The sequence below is a fragment of the Eubalaena glacialis genome, chromosome 4 (assembly GCF_028564815.1).
Source record: "Eubalaena glacialis isolate mEubGla1 chromosome 4, mEubGla1.1.hap2.+ XY, whole genome shotgun sequence".
In the NCBI taxonomy this organism is placed as follows: Eukaryota; Metazoa; Chordata; class Mammalia; order Artiodactyla; family Balaenidae; genus Eubalaena; species Eubalaena glacialis.
In genome coordinates this window covers 176772314-176789670 of record NC_083719.1, presented here as the reverse complement: position 1 = coordinate 176789670, position 17357 = coordinate 176772314, and the positions used below count along the sequence as shown (strand labels likewise).

At 39.5% G+C, this 17357-nt stretch overlaps 1 protein-coding gene across 1 annotated transcript; it reads right to left on the bottom strand.

Moving 5' to 3' along the window:
* Window positions 1-3595: 3595 nt before the first annotated feature.
* LOC133090684 (zinc finger protein 627-like) lies at window positions 3596-16959 on the bottom strand. The gene is given in 9 exon segments (XM_061189049.1): window positions 3596-3738; window positions 4098-4634; window positions 4783-4940; window positions 4942-5099; window positions 5101-5234; window positions 5731-5784; window positions 5990-6036; window positions 6038-6114; window positions 16642-16959. Coding segments are annotated over 9 exon segments (1626 nt in total).
* Window positions 16960-17357: the final 398 nt, after the last annotated feature.

Here is a 17357-nt window from a genome sequence, read left to right as displayed (position 1 = left end):
AGCAGATGCAAACTATTATATATAGAATAGATAAACAACAAGGACCTACTGTATAGCACAGGGAACTATATTCAATAACCTGTGATAAACTATAATGGAAAAGAATATGAAAAAGAATGTCTGTGTGTGTATACATATATATGTATATATGTGAATAACTTTCCTGTACAGCAGAAATTAACACATTGTAAATTAACTATACTTCAATAAAATAAATTCAAAAAGTAAAATTTCCTTAGTATATGAAAATAAAAAAAGAGTACAGTCTCTGAGAAAGAAAGACGTGATTGGAACAGAGGTCCTGTCTTTCTCACCTGCTAGGTTTATGTTCTCTCACAATTTACCTAAACTTATAGGTCTTAGTTGAGTCATAAAGGAGATATTAAAAATATTATGTGGTATACTAAGAAGTAAATTCATGTGTTTTAACTGAGGTGCTTTATAGTAAATTGTGTGTAATACACTGTGGGAAACACATCAATATTTAGATAACACGTAGGAAAGGCAGAAGCTGTTCCATAGTACCAGGAGTTGGCCTGCATTCACTGCAAGGTCCAGTCTTATCCTGTTGAAGAGATAAGGTACACAGTGACCATGACAAATCAAGACAAGAATAAGGGTGTTTTGTAATCATGTCTCTAAAAATGATAAAAGTGACAATTCCAAATTATAGTAATGACCAATATATCCCTCTTCTTACTAATGTGACTGATTAGGGCTTCTCATGAATTAAGTTTAGTTCCACTACATTGTTTTTGTCTTCTAGAAAGGTTTACGATTACCAATGACAAAATAAGTTTACCTCCTCATAGCACTCAATACACAAAAACATCTTGGTACCTTGAATAGCAATCGAATCATCCAATATGAGCCAAAATCCTTCAAAAGTCCTAGCAACCTTTTATGTTACACCCCGCAGTCATGTGTACTTGTGGTCATTCTGCTTATTAGAATTCATTACACCCGCCTGTTTGACTTTAAGTATGATCCTGAGGATCAATGGAAGGATGACACCGAAAAAAACCATGATCTATGTTTTCGGTATTAAGAATGAATGAGAAATTAGTTTCATAATAAAATTAACTATAAAAGAATAAAAAATAAAATTTGCCTGAGAGAAAAAATACCTGAACTTATATGTAAACAATAAAATTGACTCAATGTATAATGATTAAATGAAGAAAACTGCAAAGATCATTTGAAAACCTATAATTAAAATGAGATATATTAATATATCCTCTCAGGAAATGAAAATTTGTTAGCATACTACGGCTTAGAAAAGTTTATGAAACAACTACAGAAGCATTTGTTCGACAAAAAAATGTACATACTCTTAATCACATACAATCAAACACAACTGAAAACATATTGAGGGATTATATTTAGCTATAAGTAACAGAAAACACCCAGTCCTCTCCATATGAGGAAGATGCTTATTCTCACACTGAAGGACTGAGTCAAGGCAGCCACTGCACAATGCAGCAGAGAAACAAACTCCCATGTCGCTCTTTTTGGCTGCACCACTGTGAATGTCATGGTGAATCAGGAAAACATACTCACTAGCACTGTTAACAACATAAGGTGTTTCCTATACAAGTTAGACTTTACACAGATATAGTCTAGAGGACAGGGTAAATACTCCCAACCATGAAAGCCTGAATTAGTTTCCTGGTGGATACATGAGGCCTTACAAAAAAAATCCAAACTCTCATGAATCTTTGAGGTGGAACTAGTGAAGACATCAGTGGAAAGCTACACCACTAAGAAAATGGAAATGAAATAGCTGGTCATCGTTTTGAGTACACTCTTCACTGGAAGGAAAAATAATCTGGAAAATGGGCTAGAAGATTGCTTTCTCAAAGCTCCTATGTATCTGTCTCTCCCTCTGCTGGCTACAAAGTCTGAGTAATGCCTTCTTTGCTTCTGCCTTCCAAATCTCATGCAAGTAAGGCTATTGGTAAATTCTGACAAGGAACCATAAAGAGGATGGATTCTGGAAAATCTAGTTCCTTAAATTACTCTGGATATCTCCAACTCCAGATTCTTTGTCCCATCACAGGCCCTCTTCTTTTTTTTCTTTGCCATGCTGCATGGCTTGTGGGATCTTAGTTCCCCGACCAGGGATTGAACCCAGGACCATGCCTGGGTTCACTCGGTGAAAGCGCAGAGTCCTAACCACTGGAGCACCAGGGAATTCCCACAGGCCACTCTCCTTAATTCAAAGTCTATTCGCCAAATTATAGTCAGAAGGAAAGATATAAAGCAAAGGCCCAAATATGAAAATAATAATTCACAGGAAACTATATTCTTTCATAAATGAGGCACACATAAATATTTATTCAACTGTTTACTAGTATGGAAAATGGAAAAAGACTCTTATACCTGTCACCCTAAAAAAGGAGCTTTTCAGTAAGAAAGGTAGACTATACCTAATAAACTAGAGACATCAAGGAACTTTCACAAGGCCAGTAGGAAAATCCCAACAAATACCACACTGTCATTTTTCAATGGCACTTAACACAGAACAAATAAAATGTTATTAAAAAATTAAACCTAACTGCATATTAGAAATACACTTCAATTTACCCATCAGTTCAAGAGGCTTCAAAATACAAAGAGAAAATATCATTAACTCATTTAACAAAAAAGAACTACCTATTAATCTTACGTATTACTATTGAAAGGCAACTCACAGAATTACCTCACCTCAATCGCCGTTTCTAAAAGTAATTGGTAGGCAGGTATAAAATAAGCTACAAGGATATATGGTACAAACAAGGAATACAGTCAATATTTTATAATAACTACAAATGGAGTATAACATTTAAGAATTGTGAATAACTATATTGTATGCCTGTAACATATAATATCGTACAGCAACTATACTTCAATAAAAATAAAAATAAAATAATAAAAACAATAATCGGTAAAAATCCACAGTCCAATGATGTCCTTTAAGAAAGAGGCTGGGCTTCCCTGGTGGCATAGTGGTTGAGAATCTGCCTGCTAATGCAGGGGACACGGGTTCGAGCCCTGGTCTGGGAAGATCCCACATGCCACGGAGCAACTAAGCCCGTGAGCCACAACTACTGAGCCTGCGTGTCTGGAGCCTGTGCTCCGCAACAAGAGAGGCCACGATAGTGAGAGGCCTGCACAGCGCCATGAAGAGTGGCCCCCGCTTGCCACAACTAGAGAAAGCCCTCGCACAGAAACGAAGACCCAACACAGCCAAAAATAAATAAATAAATAAATTAAAAAAACAAAACAAAAACAAAAAAAAACTCTCAGCAAACTAAGAATTGAAGGAAAACTTCCTCAACCTGATAAAGGACAGCTATGAAAAACCTTCAGGTAACATTAAAAAAAAAAAAAAAAAAAAGAGGTTTAGCAAACGTATTTAAATTTTTATAATTCTTTCATATTGAAATTTTTCTTACACTTTATACATAGATTAATTTCCAGCAAGTTTTCTAATGTTACCCACATTTTTTTTCCTTTTCCATGAGAGTTTTAACATGTAGGGATGGGGTTCAATGAAGTCTTTCCCACGTTGTTTACATTCAAGAGTATTTATCCAGTGACTCCTTTCATGCCTTCAGGATGAACTGGGATGACTAAAGTCTTTCCCACATTCTTCACATCTGTATGGTTTCTCTCCAGTGTGCAATCTCATATGTCTTTGAAAGTTTGTGTGATAAATGAAAGCTTTCCCACATTTATCACATTTAAAGGGTTTCTTTCAGGACTTCCCTGGTGGCACAGTGGTTAAGAATCCACCTGCCAATGCAGGGGACACGGGTTCGAGCCCTGGTCCGGGAAGATCCCACCTGCTGCGGAGCAACTAAGCCCGTGTGACACAACTACTGAACCTGCGCTCTAGAGCCTGCAAGCCACAACTACTGAAGCCCGCGCACCTGGAGCCCATGCTCCGCAACAAGAGAAGCCACTGCAATGAGAAACCCGTGCACCGCAACGAAGAGTAGCCCCTGCTCGTCACAACTAGAGAAAGCCCACGCGCAGCAACAAAGACCCAACGCAGCCAAAAATAAAAGAATAAAAATGTTTAAAAAAATAAATAAATAAAATAAAGGGTTCCTCTCTAGTATGAATTCTTTCATGTACTTGCACATAACTGGAACAACTGAAGCCTCTACCACATATTTTACATACATAGGGTTTCTCTCCAGTGTGTCTCCTTTCATGTATTTGAAATGAACTGGGAGAAAAGAATGTTTTCTCACATTCCTTACATTTATAAGGTCCATCTCCAGTGTGAATGATCATGTGTGCTCAGAAGCTAGAAAGAGAAAGAAAGGCTTTTCCACACTGCTTACATTCATAGCGTTTCTCTCCTTTGTGAGTCCTCTCGTGTGTATGTAAGGAACTCTGGTATCTGTAGGCTTTCCCATATGCCTTACATTGATAGGGTTTCTCTCCAGTATGAATTCTTCCATGTCTTTGAAGGGAACTGGGGCAACTGAATGCTTTGGTACATTTTTTACATTCGTATGGTTTCTTGCCACTGTGATTTCTTTCATGTATTTTGAAACCTAGATGAGAATTGAAAGCTTTACCACATTCATTACATTCGTAGGGTTTCTCTCCAGTGTGATTTCTTTCATGTATTTTTAAACCTCGAAGGGAAATATAACCCTTACCACATTGCTTACATTCATAGAACTGCTCTACTGTGCCAGTTCTGTCATGTGTTTGATATCTATAGGCTCTTCCAGAGTGTTTACACGGATAGGGTTTCTCTTCAGTGTGAGTTCTTTCATGCACTCGAAGTGTAACTGGAACAACTGAGGGCTTTCCCACATTCCTTACATTTATAAGGAGCACCTCCAGTATGCGTTATCACGTGTCTTCAAAGGGTTTTGAGACACATAATAAAAGCTTTCCCACAGTCTTTACATTTATACATTTTCTCTCCATTGTGATTTTTCATGTTTTTTAAAACACTGCAGATAACTAAAGGCTTTCCGACATGCCTTACATTTATATGTCTTCTCTCCATATTTCTGATACTCATATGGTTTGTGTTCAGTGTGACATCTCATATGTCTATTAAGGGATGAATGACATGTAAAAATTTTTTTCACATGCACCGTATTCATGTGGTTTTACTCCAGTAGTTTTCTTGTTCAGACCGAGATTTGGAATAAGGCTGAAGTTTTCTCCACATGGACCACCCTCTTTATTTTCACAGAGTGCCTCAACCACATGACTTCTGTAAATAATGAGAAGCACACTGTTAATTATTTCTTTATTAATGATTTTATACTTATTATATTTATTATGATTTATAGGGATAGTGTAGAGTTTCTCCCTCACCTGAATTGTTTGAAATTGAATATACTGAATGCTCTGCAAGAGGACTTCACCCTTGAGACTATTTAAACAGTAACATTCATATGTAGGGTTTACTAATACTGTTTCCAAGAGAAATATTTTGCAAACACTGAACAACTATGTCACATTTCAGACAGTATTTTGGGGGAAATTTTCTTTGGTTTTTTTTTTTTTGAAAATTTTCTAATAAATACATTTAAAGCAGGGATTATTTGTTGTTTGCTTCTATTTATTTATTTATTTAACATCTTTATTGGAGTATAATTGCTTTACAATGGTGTGTTAGTTTCTGTGTTTACTTCTTTTTAAATTTTCATAACATACTAGGATGCTCACATGAGACACTGCTTCTCATTGTGAGTGCAACTCAGCTTAGTTTTCTCTCCTGGTTTTCGTACTGATCTTCAATGACATGATCTTCCCATGTTTTTCCTAAAATGTAGACCCAGAATAATTCCAAAGTATTAGAAGTTACAGAAAAACTATTAGAGTCTAGGTCCATGCCTAGAGCTGTGACCATGTCTAGTTTACTTACCAACATTCTTCCTTTTCCACGTTCCACATCTTGGAAAAATGTCGGTGGGCAAGAAAAACTCATTCTCAAACTGACAAAGTGAAGGAATGTTGTCATCCTTACCTACTGAGGCCAGGTTCCAGAAGATTTCCCGCATCACATCTCTGTAGTTTCTTCTGTGAAGGATCCAGTAAAGCCCACTCTTCCAGGGTGAAGTCCACAGCCACATCCTCAAAAGCTACTGAGTCCTAAAAATATCCCAAATAAGTGTACAGTCAGATGCGTGACACTGACAGCACTAGACATCTATACTCCATTTATAGGAGGGTTATGTATGAGTCTGTCTTCTCCAAACATTTATCTATGACTTTTATCTAACTATGATCATCAAAAGCTTACTCTCTGTCCACACTTACTCCTTCGTAAGTTTTTTGGGTTTTTTTTCCCGCCATGCTGTGCGGCACACAGGATCTTAGTTCCTCGACCAGGGATCAAACCCGGGCCCCCTGCAGTGGAAGCACAGAGTCCTAACCACTGGACCAACAGGGAAGTCCTACTCCTTTGTTAAGTTTAATGGCATCATGAACACATGCAAATTATTTACACATTTTTACTGTGATCACATTACATCTCACTTCTCTCTAATGGCATGGTGTGCAGCATGTTGGGAAATGGTTGGGAAATGCTATAGGAATGAAACAAATATTATCATTTTAAGACCACTAATTCCTTGTGAGAAAGATTCTTTCATCTTCTTCCTTATCACCCCACCATTCACAGCACTCCATGAGGCAAAGGATCAAATCTGCATGAGGTTTCAATAAATAAAAACACAGTGAAGAACTGGAAGCTTTTTCTTCCCAACATGAGAGTCCAGGAGGCCTGTAAAAATCAAACTTGTAACAAAGCCCAGCTGGTCACACTGTCCTAAAGTCCTCCAGGCCATTAGAAGTAATCAGAGGCAGCTGCCTGAATGTAAATATTCCTGTGGGGAAGTGTTGCTTTTAACTTGTGTAATATTTGTCACAGACACAATTCTTCACTTTTCCCCCTGATTTGATAGGTTAAAACATTATTTGAAACTTAGAGCTCAGACATGAGGAAGAGGCATGACAACTTAGAATGAAAGAATCCCTGAACTCATGTGCCTTGGGGCTGCTTCCAGGCATTTTTTAGAACAGCTAATGAGATGATGTACCAAAAGGTCTCTTTCCAGTCAATCCTGAACGGTGCATCCTGGTCCTTGTTGCACTTGAGGAACAGGTTAAGAGCTGCAGATTGCAAGTTCACTGAAGTCCACAATGGCTTGATGGTAAATTAGCCCATGATTATAAAATATGTAAAAATGTCAGCAGTGCTTTCCTCCAAAAGAATATAAAATCTCCATTCTCCAATTTCAGGAAAGCTATTCCCAACCAGCCAATGTAGATGGTGTCCTGCTAACTTCCAGTCTGGAATTTAGGGAACTTAGAATATGTCATTCTCGGTCTCACAAGAAGAAAATGAAAAATCTTGAAATGAACAACTCTTCTTAGATCCATGAGTGCACTGAGGTCAAAGGGCAAGCCAGTGTCTCCAAATTGGGAAAGAGAAAAGGAAGAAGGAATTTTGAAATGTGCCCCAAATATTCTGTTCCTAATAAAGCCTATACTGACAAAAAAGTCTATTTATATATTAGACCAGAATCTAATACAAAGACAAAAAAGAACAAAAAATACAGAATACAACATCCATGAACCCCAGGACAATGTTCTTGAACAGAATGTTTAAAATACACATAATGCTAATACATGAAGGAAAAAACAGAAAGAAACAGAAAAAATAAGTGAATTAATAAACACCAAAATTTTGGACTTCCCTGTTGGTGCAGTGGTTAAGAAACTGCCTGGCAGTGCAGGGGACACGGGTTTGAGCCCTGGTCCGGGAAGATCCCACATGCAACGGAGCAACTAAGCCCGTGTGCCACAACTACTAAGCCTGCACTCTAGAGCCCGCGAACCACAACTACTGAAGCCCGGGGGCCTAGAGCCCGTGCTCCACAAGAGAAGCCACCGCAATGAGAAGCCCGTGCACTGCAACGAAGAGTAGCCCCCACTCCCCGCAACTAGAGAAAGCTCGCACTCAGCAACAAAGACCCAACACAGCCAAAATAAATAAATAAATAAATAAATAAATAAATAAATAAATAAATAAATAAACCCAGAAAAAAAAAAACACCACCAAAATTTCCTAAAATTAATGACAGACTGCAAACTGTAGATACAGGAACACTAAATATGAAAACATCAGAAGTGCACACCCAAGTACAGTTGACCCTTGAACAACATGGGTGTGAACTGTATGGGTCCACCTATATGTGTATTTTTTCAATAAATATACAGTCAACCCTCCATACTTATGGATGTGGATCCCACAAATACAGAAGGCCAACTATGGGACTTGAGCATCCATGGATTTCAGTATCCGTGGCAGATTCTGGAACCAATCCCTCAAGGGCACCAAGGGACGACTATATATCATATTCAAACTAATCAAAATCAAAGACAAAAAGAATATATTGAAAGAAGCCAGAGGGGAAAACACTTCTTAGGTACAGAGAAACAAAAATTTGAATTAATCGGACTTCTTTTCAGACATTGTGCAAACAAGAACAGAATGGCACAAAATATTTAAAGTTTTGAAATTAAAAAAAACACTCCTAGAATTTTAAAAAATTAATTAATTAATTAATTAATTTTTGGCTGTGTTGGGTCTTCGTTGCTATGCGTGGGCTTTCTCTAGTTCTGGCGAGTGGGGGCTACTCTTCGTTGCGGTGCGTGGGCTTCTCATTGTGGTGGCTTCTCTTGTTGCGGAGCACAGGCTCTAGGTGCATGGGCTTCAGTAGTTGTGGCAAGCAGGCTCAGTAGTTGTGGCTCGCAGGCTCTAGAGTGCAGGCTCAGTAGCTGTGGCACACTGGCTTAGTTGCTCTGTGGCACGTGGGATCTTCCCAGACCAGGGCTCGAACCCGTGTCCTCTGCATTGGCAGGCGGATTCTTAACCACTGCGCCACCAGGGAAGCCCACTCTCCTAGAATTGTGTTAAGCAAAATCATTCTTCAAAAATAAAGAAGAAATAAGGGGGACTTCTCTGGTGGTCCAGTGGCTAAGACTCCATGCTCCCAATGCAGGGGGTCTGGGTTCGATCCCTGGTCAGGGAACTAGATCCCACATGCTGCAACTAAGAGTTTGTATGCCGCAACTAAAGATCCTGCATGCTGCAACTAAAGATCCCGTATGCTGCAATGAAGATCCCATATGCCGCAACTAAGAACCGACGCAGCCAAGTAAATAAATATTTTTTAAAAAAGAAGAAATAAGGACCTTCTGAGACAAAAATTGAGGGAATTTGTCATTAGTACACCTACTTTGAATGAATGTTCAAAAATTCATCAGAAAAAATGTAAATGACAACAGTGGAGGATTATAAAAGGAATAAAGGATGGTAAAATATCTTTGATATTTACTGTCATTAATGTAACAGATGGTACTTTGTTCAAAATAATATTAGCAACAATGTATTTGGTAATAATAAGCTTATAGATAAGTGAAATAAATGACAGCAATATGACAAGGGATAGGGAAGGGGGAATTGGGAATAGTGTGGTATGAGGTACTTGTACAACCAGTGAAGTGGTATAATAGTACAGACACACCTTGAAGTTATTTTCGGCTTGGTTCCAGACCACTGCGGTAAAGTGAATATTGCAATGAAGCCACTCACATGAATTTTTTGGTTTCCCAGTACATATAAAAGTTATATAAACACTATACTGTAGGGAATTCCCTGGTGGTCCAGTAGTTAGGACTTGGTGCTTTCACTGCCAAGGGTCCAGGTTTAATCCCTGGTCGGGTAACTAAGATCCCACAAGCTGCGTGGTGCAGCCAAACAAACAAACAAACGAAAAACTATACTGTAATCTGTTAAGTTGCAATAACATTATGCCTAGAAAAAATGAACACACCTTAATTAAAAGATAATGCTGTTAGAAAAATGGTGCCAATAGCTTGCCTGCCATAGGGTTGCTACAAATGCAATATCTGCAAAGTGCAATAAAGCAAAGCACAGTAAAATGAGGTATGCCTATACTTGACAGAGGATGTGGCTTAGTTGTAAATGTACACTGCAAACTCAAAGGCAACCACAAAAAATATTTTTTTAAAATGTGTTATTGATATACTAAGAGCAGATGAAAAAAATGAATCATGTAAATTGCTCAATTAAAGCCAGAGAAGGCAGGAAAAAGGTGGAAGACAGAAACAAAAAACAAGGACAAGGGACTTCCCTGGTGGCACAGTGGTTAAGAATCCACCTGCCAATGCAGGGGACACGGGTTCGAGCCCTGGTCCGGGAAGATCCCACATGTCATGGAGCAACTAAGCCTGTGCTCTAGAGCCTGTGGGCCACAACTACTGAGCCTGTGTGCCACAACTACTGAAGCCCGCATGCCTAGATCCGGTGCTCCACAACAAGAGAAGCCACCACAATGAGAAGCCTGCGCACCGCAATGAAGAGTAGCCCCCACTCGCCACAACTAGAGAAAGCCCACGTGCAGAAGACCCAACACAGCCAAAAATAAATAAATAAATAAAAATTAAACTAATAAACAAACAAAAACAAGGGCAAGAAAGAGAAAACAGTAACAGGTGTGGTAAATATTCATCTGACCTGATCAACAACTTTAATCATCAATGTTCTCAATACAGTTGAAAGACAGATACAGTAATATCAGATTTAAAAAATCACAGTTATATGTTGCCTATAAGAAACCCACTTTAGGGATTTCCCTCGTGGTCCAGTGGCTAAGACTCCATGCTCACAATGCAGGGGGCCCAGGTTTAATCCCTGGTCAGGGAGCTAGATCCCACATGCTGCAACTAAGAGTTTGCGGGCCGCAACTAAAGATTCCACATGCTGCAACTAAGAGTTTGCGGGCCGCAACTAAAGATTCCACATGCTGCAACTAAAAGATTTTGCATGCTGCAACTAAAAAATCTCACATGCTGCAACTAAAGACCCCACATCCCACAACTAAAGATCACGCATGCTGCAACGAAGATCCCACGTGCTGTAACTAAGACCAGGTGCAGCCAAATAAATAAATAAATATTAAAAAAAAAGAAACCCACTTTATTTTTTTAATTTATTTATTTTTAAAATATTTTATTTTTCATTTATTTTTTATTTTTGGCTGCATTGGGTCTTCGTTGCTGTGCGTGGGCTTTCTCTAGTTGTGGCGAGCGGGGGCTGCTCTTCCTTGCAGTGTGTGGGCTCTAGGTGCACGGGCTTCCATAATTGTGGCATGTGGGCTTAGTAGTTGTGGCTTGCAGACTCTAGAGCGCAGGCTCAGTAGTTGCGGCTCATGGTCTTAGTTGCTCCGTGGCATGTGGGATCTTCCTGGACCAGGGCTTGAACCCGTGTCCCCTGCATTGGCAGGTGGATTCTTAACCACTGCACCACCAGGGAAGCCCAAGCAACCCACTTCAAATATATAAAGACTCAGATGAAAGGTAAAGGAATGGAGAAAAATGTCCCACGCCAACACTAATGAAGGAAAGCTGGTGTAGGTGTATGAATTTCAGACCATGCAGATTTCTGACCAAGGAAAACTCACAGATGAAGAGGGCATTACATAAAGACAAAGGGGCCCATTCTCCATGAAGGCATAGCAATCCTTCATGTGTACATGCATAACAACAGAGGGGCATTAGAATGCATGGAGAAAGGAGCTGATAGAATGCAAGGAGAAACAGATGAATCCACTACTATAGCGGAAGACTTCAATGCCCCCTTACCATGAATTATAAATTCCAGCAGGAGAAAATCAGGACAGTTAAACTGATCAGCACAATAAAACAACTGGATTTAACTGTGATCTATGGAATACTTAATGCAATAACAGCAGAATATACATTCTTCATAAGTTCACATGGAACGTTCACCAAGACAGACTACATTTTGTAACACAGAACACACCTTAACAAACTGAAAGGAAAGAAACCATACGAAATATGCTCTCAGTCCACATTGATATATTCTAGAGAATAATGACAGGAAGATAGCTGGAACCCCCAACATACATGGCAATTCAATAACAGAATTCTAATAATATGTGGGATCACAGAAGAAGTCTTAAGAGAGACTATTTTGTGACTAAAGGAAATGAAAATACACCTTATTAAAGGTTGTGGGATGCAGCATAACTAACGTAAAGAGGGAAGTTTAGGCTATCAAATAAATACACTAGAAAAACCCAAAGATCTATATTCAATAACGTAAGCATCTAACTGAGGAAGCAATAAAAATAACAGCAAATTAAAATGGGAGTAAGCAGAAGAAAAGAAACATTAAAAGTTAAAAGAGGAATCAATGTAATTATGGGAAAGCAATAGAGAAAATTAACAAAACCAAAAGCTGGTTCTTTGAAAGATTAATTTAATAAAACTGATAAACATCTAGTCAAAATTACCAGGCAAAGAGGGAAGAAATTATTAATATCAAAAATGAAAGGAGAGGGAAATAAAAAATGAAAAAAGATTTGATACAATCGAACATCCACTATGATAATAAACTAATAATAGAAGGGAACGCTCTGTTTTAAAAAAAAAAAAATCTACACAACACTTGTAGTTAATATCGTACTTAATGGTAAGAAACTGGATGCTTCACAGGGAATATAAGAACAGAGCAAGGAAGCATCTATCCAACATTGTACTGGAAGCTCTGGCCAATGCAGTAAGACATGAAAAGAAAATAAAAGGTACATAGACTGGTAAGCAAGAAATAAGACTGTCTTTGTTCTATATGACATGATTTTCTATGTAAAACATCTGATAGCATCCACAACAAACAGACATAACTCTGGGAATTAATAAAAGTGTACAGCAAGGCTGAAGAATATAAATATCAATTGCTTTCCTATAAACACACAAAAAATGTATTCAACTGATCTTTGACAAAGAAGTAAAGGCAATTCAATGGACAAAAGAAAACCTTAAAAAAAAATAGTGATGGAAATAACGGATAGCCACGTACAAAGCACACACACACCTCACATATGTACACACAAAAGGAAGGTAAACACAAGCCTTTCACAAAAATTAACTCAAAATAGATCAGAGATCTAAATGTGAAATGCAAAAGTAAAAACTCCTAGATATAACATAAGAGAAAATCTAGGTGACCTTGGCTGTAGTGATGACTTTTCAGATACAACACCAAAAAAACAAAAAATCCACAAAGAAAAAAAAATGTTTTACTTCTTTAATATGAAAAACTTGTGTCCTGGGAAAGTGTTAAGACAGGTCACAGACAAGGTGAAAATCTTTGTAAATATCTGATAAATGACTGGTATTCAAAATATACAAAGAACTCTTAAACTCAACAGTAAAAACACCAACAACCCAGTTAAAAATGGGCTAAAGATCAGAACAGACACCTCACTAAAGAAACTATACAAATGGGAAATAAGCAGTATGAAAACATGCTCAACATATGTTCTTGGAGAATTACCAAAAAAGAGAGAGAAAGAGATGTCCCTACACACTTATACATGGCTAAAATGAAAAGACTCAGAACACCGGATACAGCCAAGACGTGAAGCTGCAGGTAATCCTCATTCACTGCTGGTGGGAACAGAATTTGGTATGCCTACGTTGGAAGATAGGAATTTTATGTCAAAACTAATTATACTAATTATACTCTTGTATAGTAAGATCCAGCAATCACACCTTGGTATTGACCTAAGTTAGCTGAAACCTTATATTTGCAAAAAACCTGCATATGAATGTTTGTATGCACTTTATTCATAATTGCAAGAGTTAGAGGTAAGCAAGATATCCTTCAAGAGTAGAATGGATAAGCAATCAGTGGCGTATCCATACGATAAAATATTGTTCAGTAAAAAAAAAGAGAAAGAAATGAGGTATCAAGCCATGAAAACACATGGAGGAAACACAAAAGCATATTGCTAAGTGAAAGAAGCCAACTGACAAGGCTATATACTGTATGATTTCAAATATAAGACATTCTGAAAAAGACAAAATTACAAGCTAGTAAAAAGATCTTTGGTTGATAAGGACTTGGGGGTTGGAGGGAGGAACGGATGAACCAACAGGTGGAGCTTAAGGGATTTGACGGAAATGAAACTACTCTATATACTACAGAAATGATGGATACATGCCATTAAACGTTTGCAACCCCATAGAGCATATAACACAAATAGTCAAGAATAATGTAAACTGTGGACTTTAACACACGAATATGGGTTCAGTAATTGTAACAAATGTACTGTAGTAATACAAGATGTAAAAAGTAGTGCAAACTGTGTGGATGCAGAGGGGTTATTTTTCTACTAAGGAAAAGAAGAATTATAGGACCACAGTATTCAATAGATAAAGGAATCCAAAGGAAAGAAAAGCAAATATTTGAATCAGCTGAGATAAGCACACTGCTTCCCTACAGTTCAAAATGAAAACCCACATTCAGAAAGTTAAACATGTTCTTAAAATTGTGGTCCAGACACTCCTGACTGAGATAGAACCCCTAGAAGTGAGTCTGTCCCTGGTGAAGAAGGGTAGAGACCCAAAAATAAAACTCTGGCAGCTGTACATACTCTTCTCTTGCCTGGCATACGGTATGCAAGCCCTTCCTCCCCCAGGCTTCCATTCTCACAAGTGAGGAATTTCTCAGCAGGTTCTGACCCAAATGAACTCCCAAATTCCTAAACACTTTGACAAGGAGACAGAACACCAACCTCCACAGACTACCCTGTGCACAAATTACACTGAATGCACCGACATTATGGATGTAACACTCAAAAAAGTAATGTCTAAAAATGTCTAGGTCTAAAGGAACCACAACTACAACCCCCTCGCCCCCATGTGCACTTGCTTCCCCAGCTTTCCAGGGCTCTGTAGTTTCACTCCTTCCATGGTGGGTGTGACCAGGTAGGAGGTAGGCTCCCCAAGAAGAACCAACTGGACCTTCAAGTACTTCCCTTTGCAGCCTTAAGGAGGCATTAACTTGGGTCGCTGACCACAATCCTCTACACCCCGCTGGAGCTGTTTGGGACCAACTTTTATATTTTAAATGACACAAGCCCAGTGTTTGAACAATCCAGCAAAATCATTCAAACCCAGTATTTTTGCAGAAAGGAAGGAAGAAAATCATAAGGCACTTTTACTAGTTCAACCAGAAAACCCCAAATATCTATTTATTTGTAAAAGAAGACATCAGTTAATTATCACTTTCATGGTAATACATTGTTTTGTAAATAATTAACCACACTTGAACACTTCTGATTTTCAAGTATAAGCCCTGGAATTCCTATTGAAATCATCCAAAAAGAAAGTACGCACCTCAGAAACTTACTACACATTCTCAGGGGAAGAAAAAAATGAAACCACAATCATTTCTTTTTTTGAGAAAAGAAAGCATAAAGCACTTTTACTGCAATAATAAAACTTGAAACTCATATGTAGTGTAGGGGGTGGGGATAGGGGTGGAGGAGTAGGCAGCAATTTCTCTCACCAAATCACTACACCGGACAGCAAAGGGGTGAGAGGGGGGAAGGCGAAGCCAGGAAACTCTGAGATCAGCAGGGGGAGATGAGCATCAAAAGACAAGAGATGCTGAAGCTGTGATGACCAGCATCATTTTCTTAAGACAACACTCAAGGATTTGTCATGATGGCTGGGGTTTCATGGGTGCTAAGTGTCTACAAAGAGGAACTTCAATTTAACTTTCAATTAAAGTTCTTAAAATCTACAAGTGGAGCTTGGATAGCTATGAAATTACAAAAATCCTGAATATCCATTAGAAAAACCACAGGATGGAAAAAAAAAAAAAGCCAGGCCATGAAGAAGGCTTCAGAGGTCCCTGCTGGCCCAGGGACAGACACCTGGTAGTGTCTGGTAGATGTCCAACATCTCAGTGAAAACGATCTGCTTTCAAAAGGCAGAGGGTTTAAGGGGAGGGTGAAGGTGGGGCAGTGGAGGCAAAGACTCTCCCCCTTCCCACTTTAGTGAAACCACAATTCTTAACAAATGGAATGTAATCCTGGAATATTTTCTTTTGGCTTAAATTCACCTCTTTCTTGCCTCTTTGGAAATCTCTTATATTAAGTCTTTCAAGCTCTATAAATTAGATACATGTCACCTCTATTGAAAAAGAGAGACTTAAATAAGTGAATAAATCTTTTCAAGGTGACAAACCCAGAGGGGGTAGTTCTTACAGGACAGTTCACCCAGGAAAGTTCCAAAGAAGAACCTCATCAAAGGATTTCCCATAGGATGTCTGTCCCTAGAAAATAAACTTGGAGGAGAAAAGATTTCATACAACGAATTCCAGGTGGTTATTCTCTGCTTTCCTCTCATGTAAAATACCCACAGACAAAAAAAAAAAAAAAAAAAAAAAAAAAAGCCAACCATGGCTCAGTGTTAAAGGATATACAGTTAAAATACTGGACCTCTTTGAAATGAACCCCGAAAATGGATAGTTGGTAATGCTGTTGTGAATCAGTGTGGGGAAGAGTGTTTTGGGAATGCGGGGAGCGATCTGGAAATTTAGGCATTTGTTGCCAGCTACTCTGGGGGGACAGCATCGTGGATTTGAAATCTTGCTTCCCAAACAGTTGGAAAACTCAGGAGGAAAGTGGTCCCCGTGTCAAAAAGGAGAGGCTGGGAACCCACAGACCACAGATCCTTCCACGCACGAACCCCTGGAGACCTAGTCAGTACTGTCCCCTGATGACCCTCCCCGTGGTCATCGCACAATCTGAGGGATACGCGGGGCTGCGGGCAAAGAGCTGCCCAGAGAGGCCCTGGGGTCAGGGCCCCAGTCGCTGCGCAGTGACAGGACAGGACGCGCGGAGGCCCCGCTACCGGCCCTGCCCCCACGCTGCGAGCCGGAGGGAATGAGGTCTGAGCGGCGCCCGGGGGTGGACTCGGTCCGCAGACTCGGGAGTTGACCGCGGGGAGGCCCGGGTCCCGCCACGGCCGGTTCCAACCAGCCTCTCCTCTCCGTCTCCGCACGCCAGGGGGCAGCACACTCACCATTTCTAGGTTTCCTGGGTCCCTCCTAACGACCAGTGCAGATCACAGCGCGACAGAGACTGTGGCAAAGGAACTAGCAACGGTGAAGGGCACAGAAGAGTCGACCCTGGGGTGGGCCAAAGCGAGTGGATACCACCAAGTCGGGAAGCTGTGTAGCACCACCCACCTGCCCCACCGGCGCCCCTGATTGGACAGACGTATGCCGCGCCCCTTGGAGAAAGATTTGCTGTGCAGAATCCTCTGTGGCCTTTGGGGAGAGCCTGTCTCCACCTGGCACATTTGATTTTTTATTTTTTTAATTTATTTATTTGGCTGCCTGGGGTCTTAGTGCCGCATGCGGGATCTTCCGTTGTGGCATGTGGGATCTTTCACTGCAGCTGCGTGGGCTCTGTGTTGCGGCG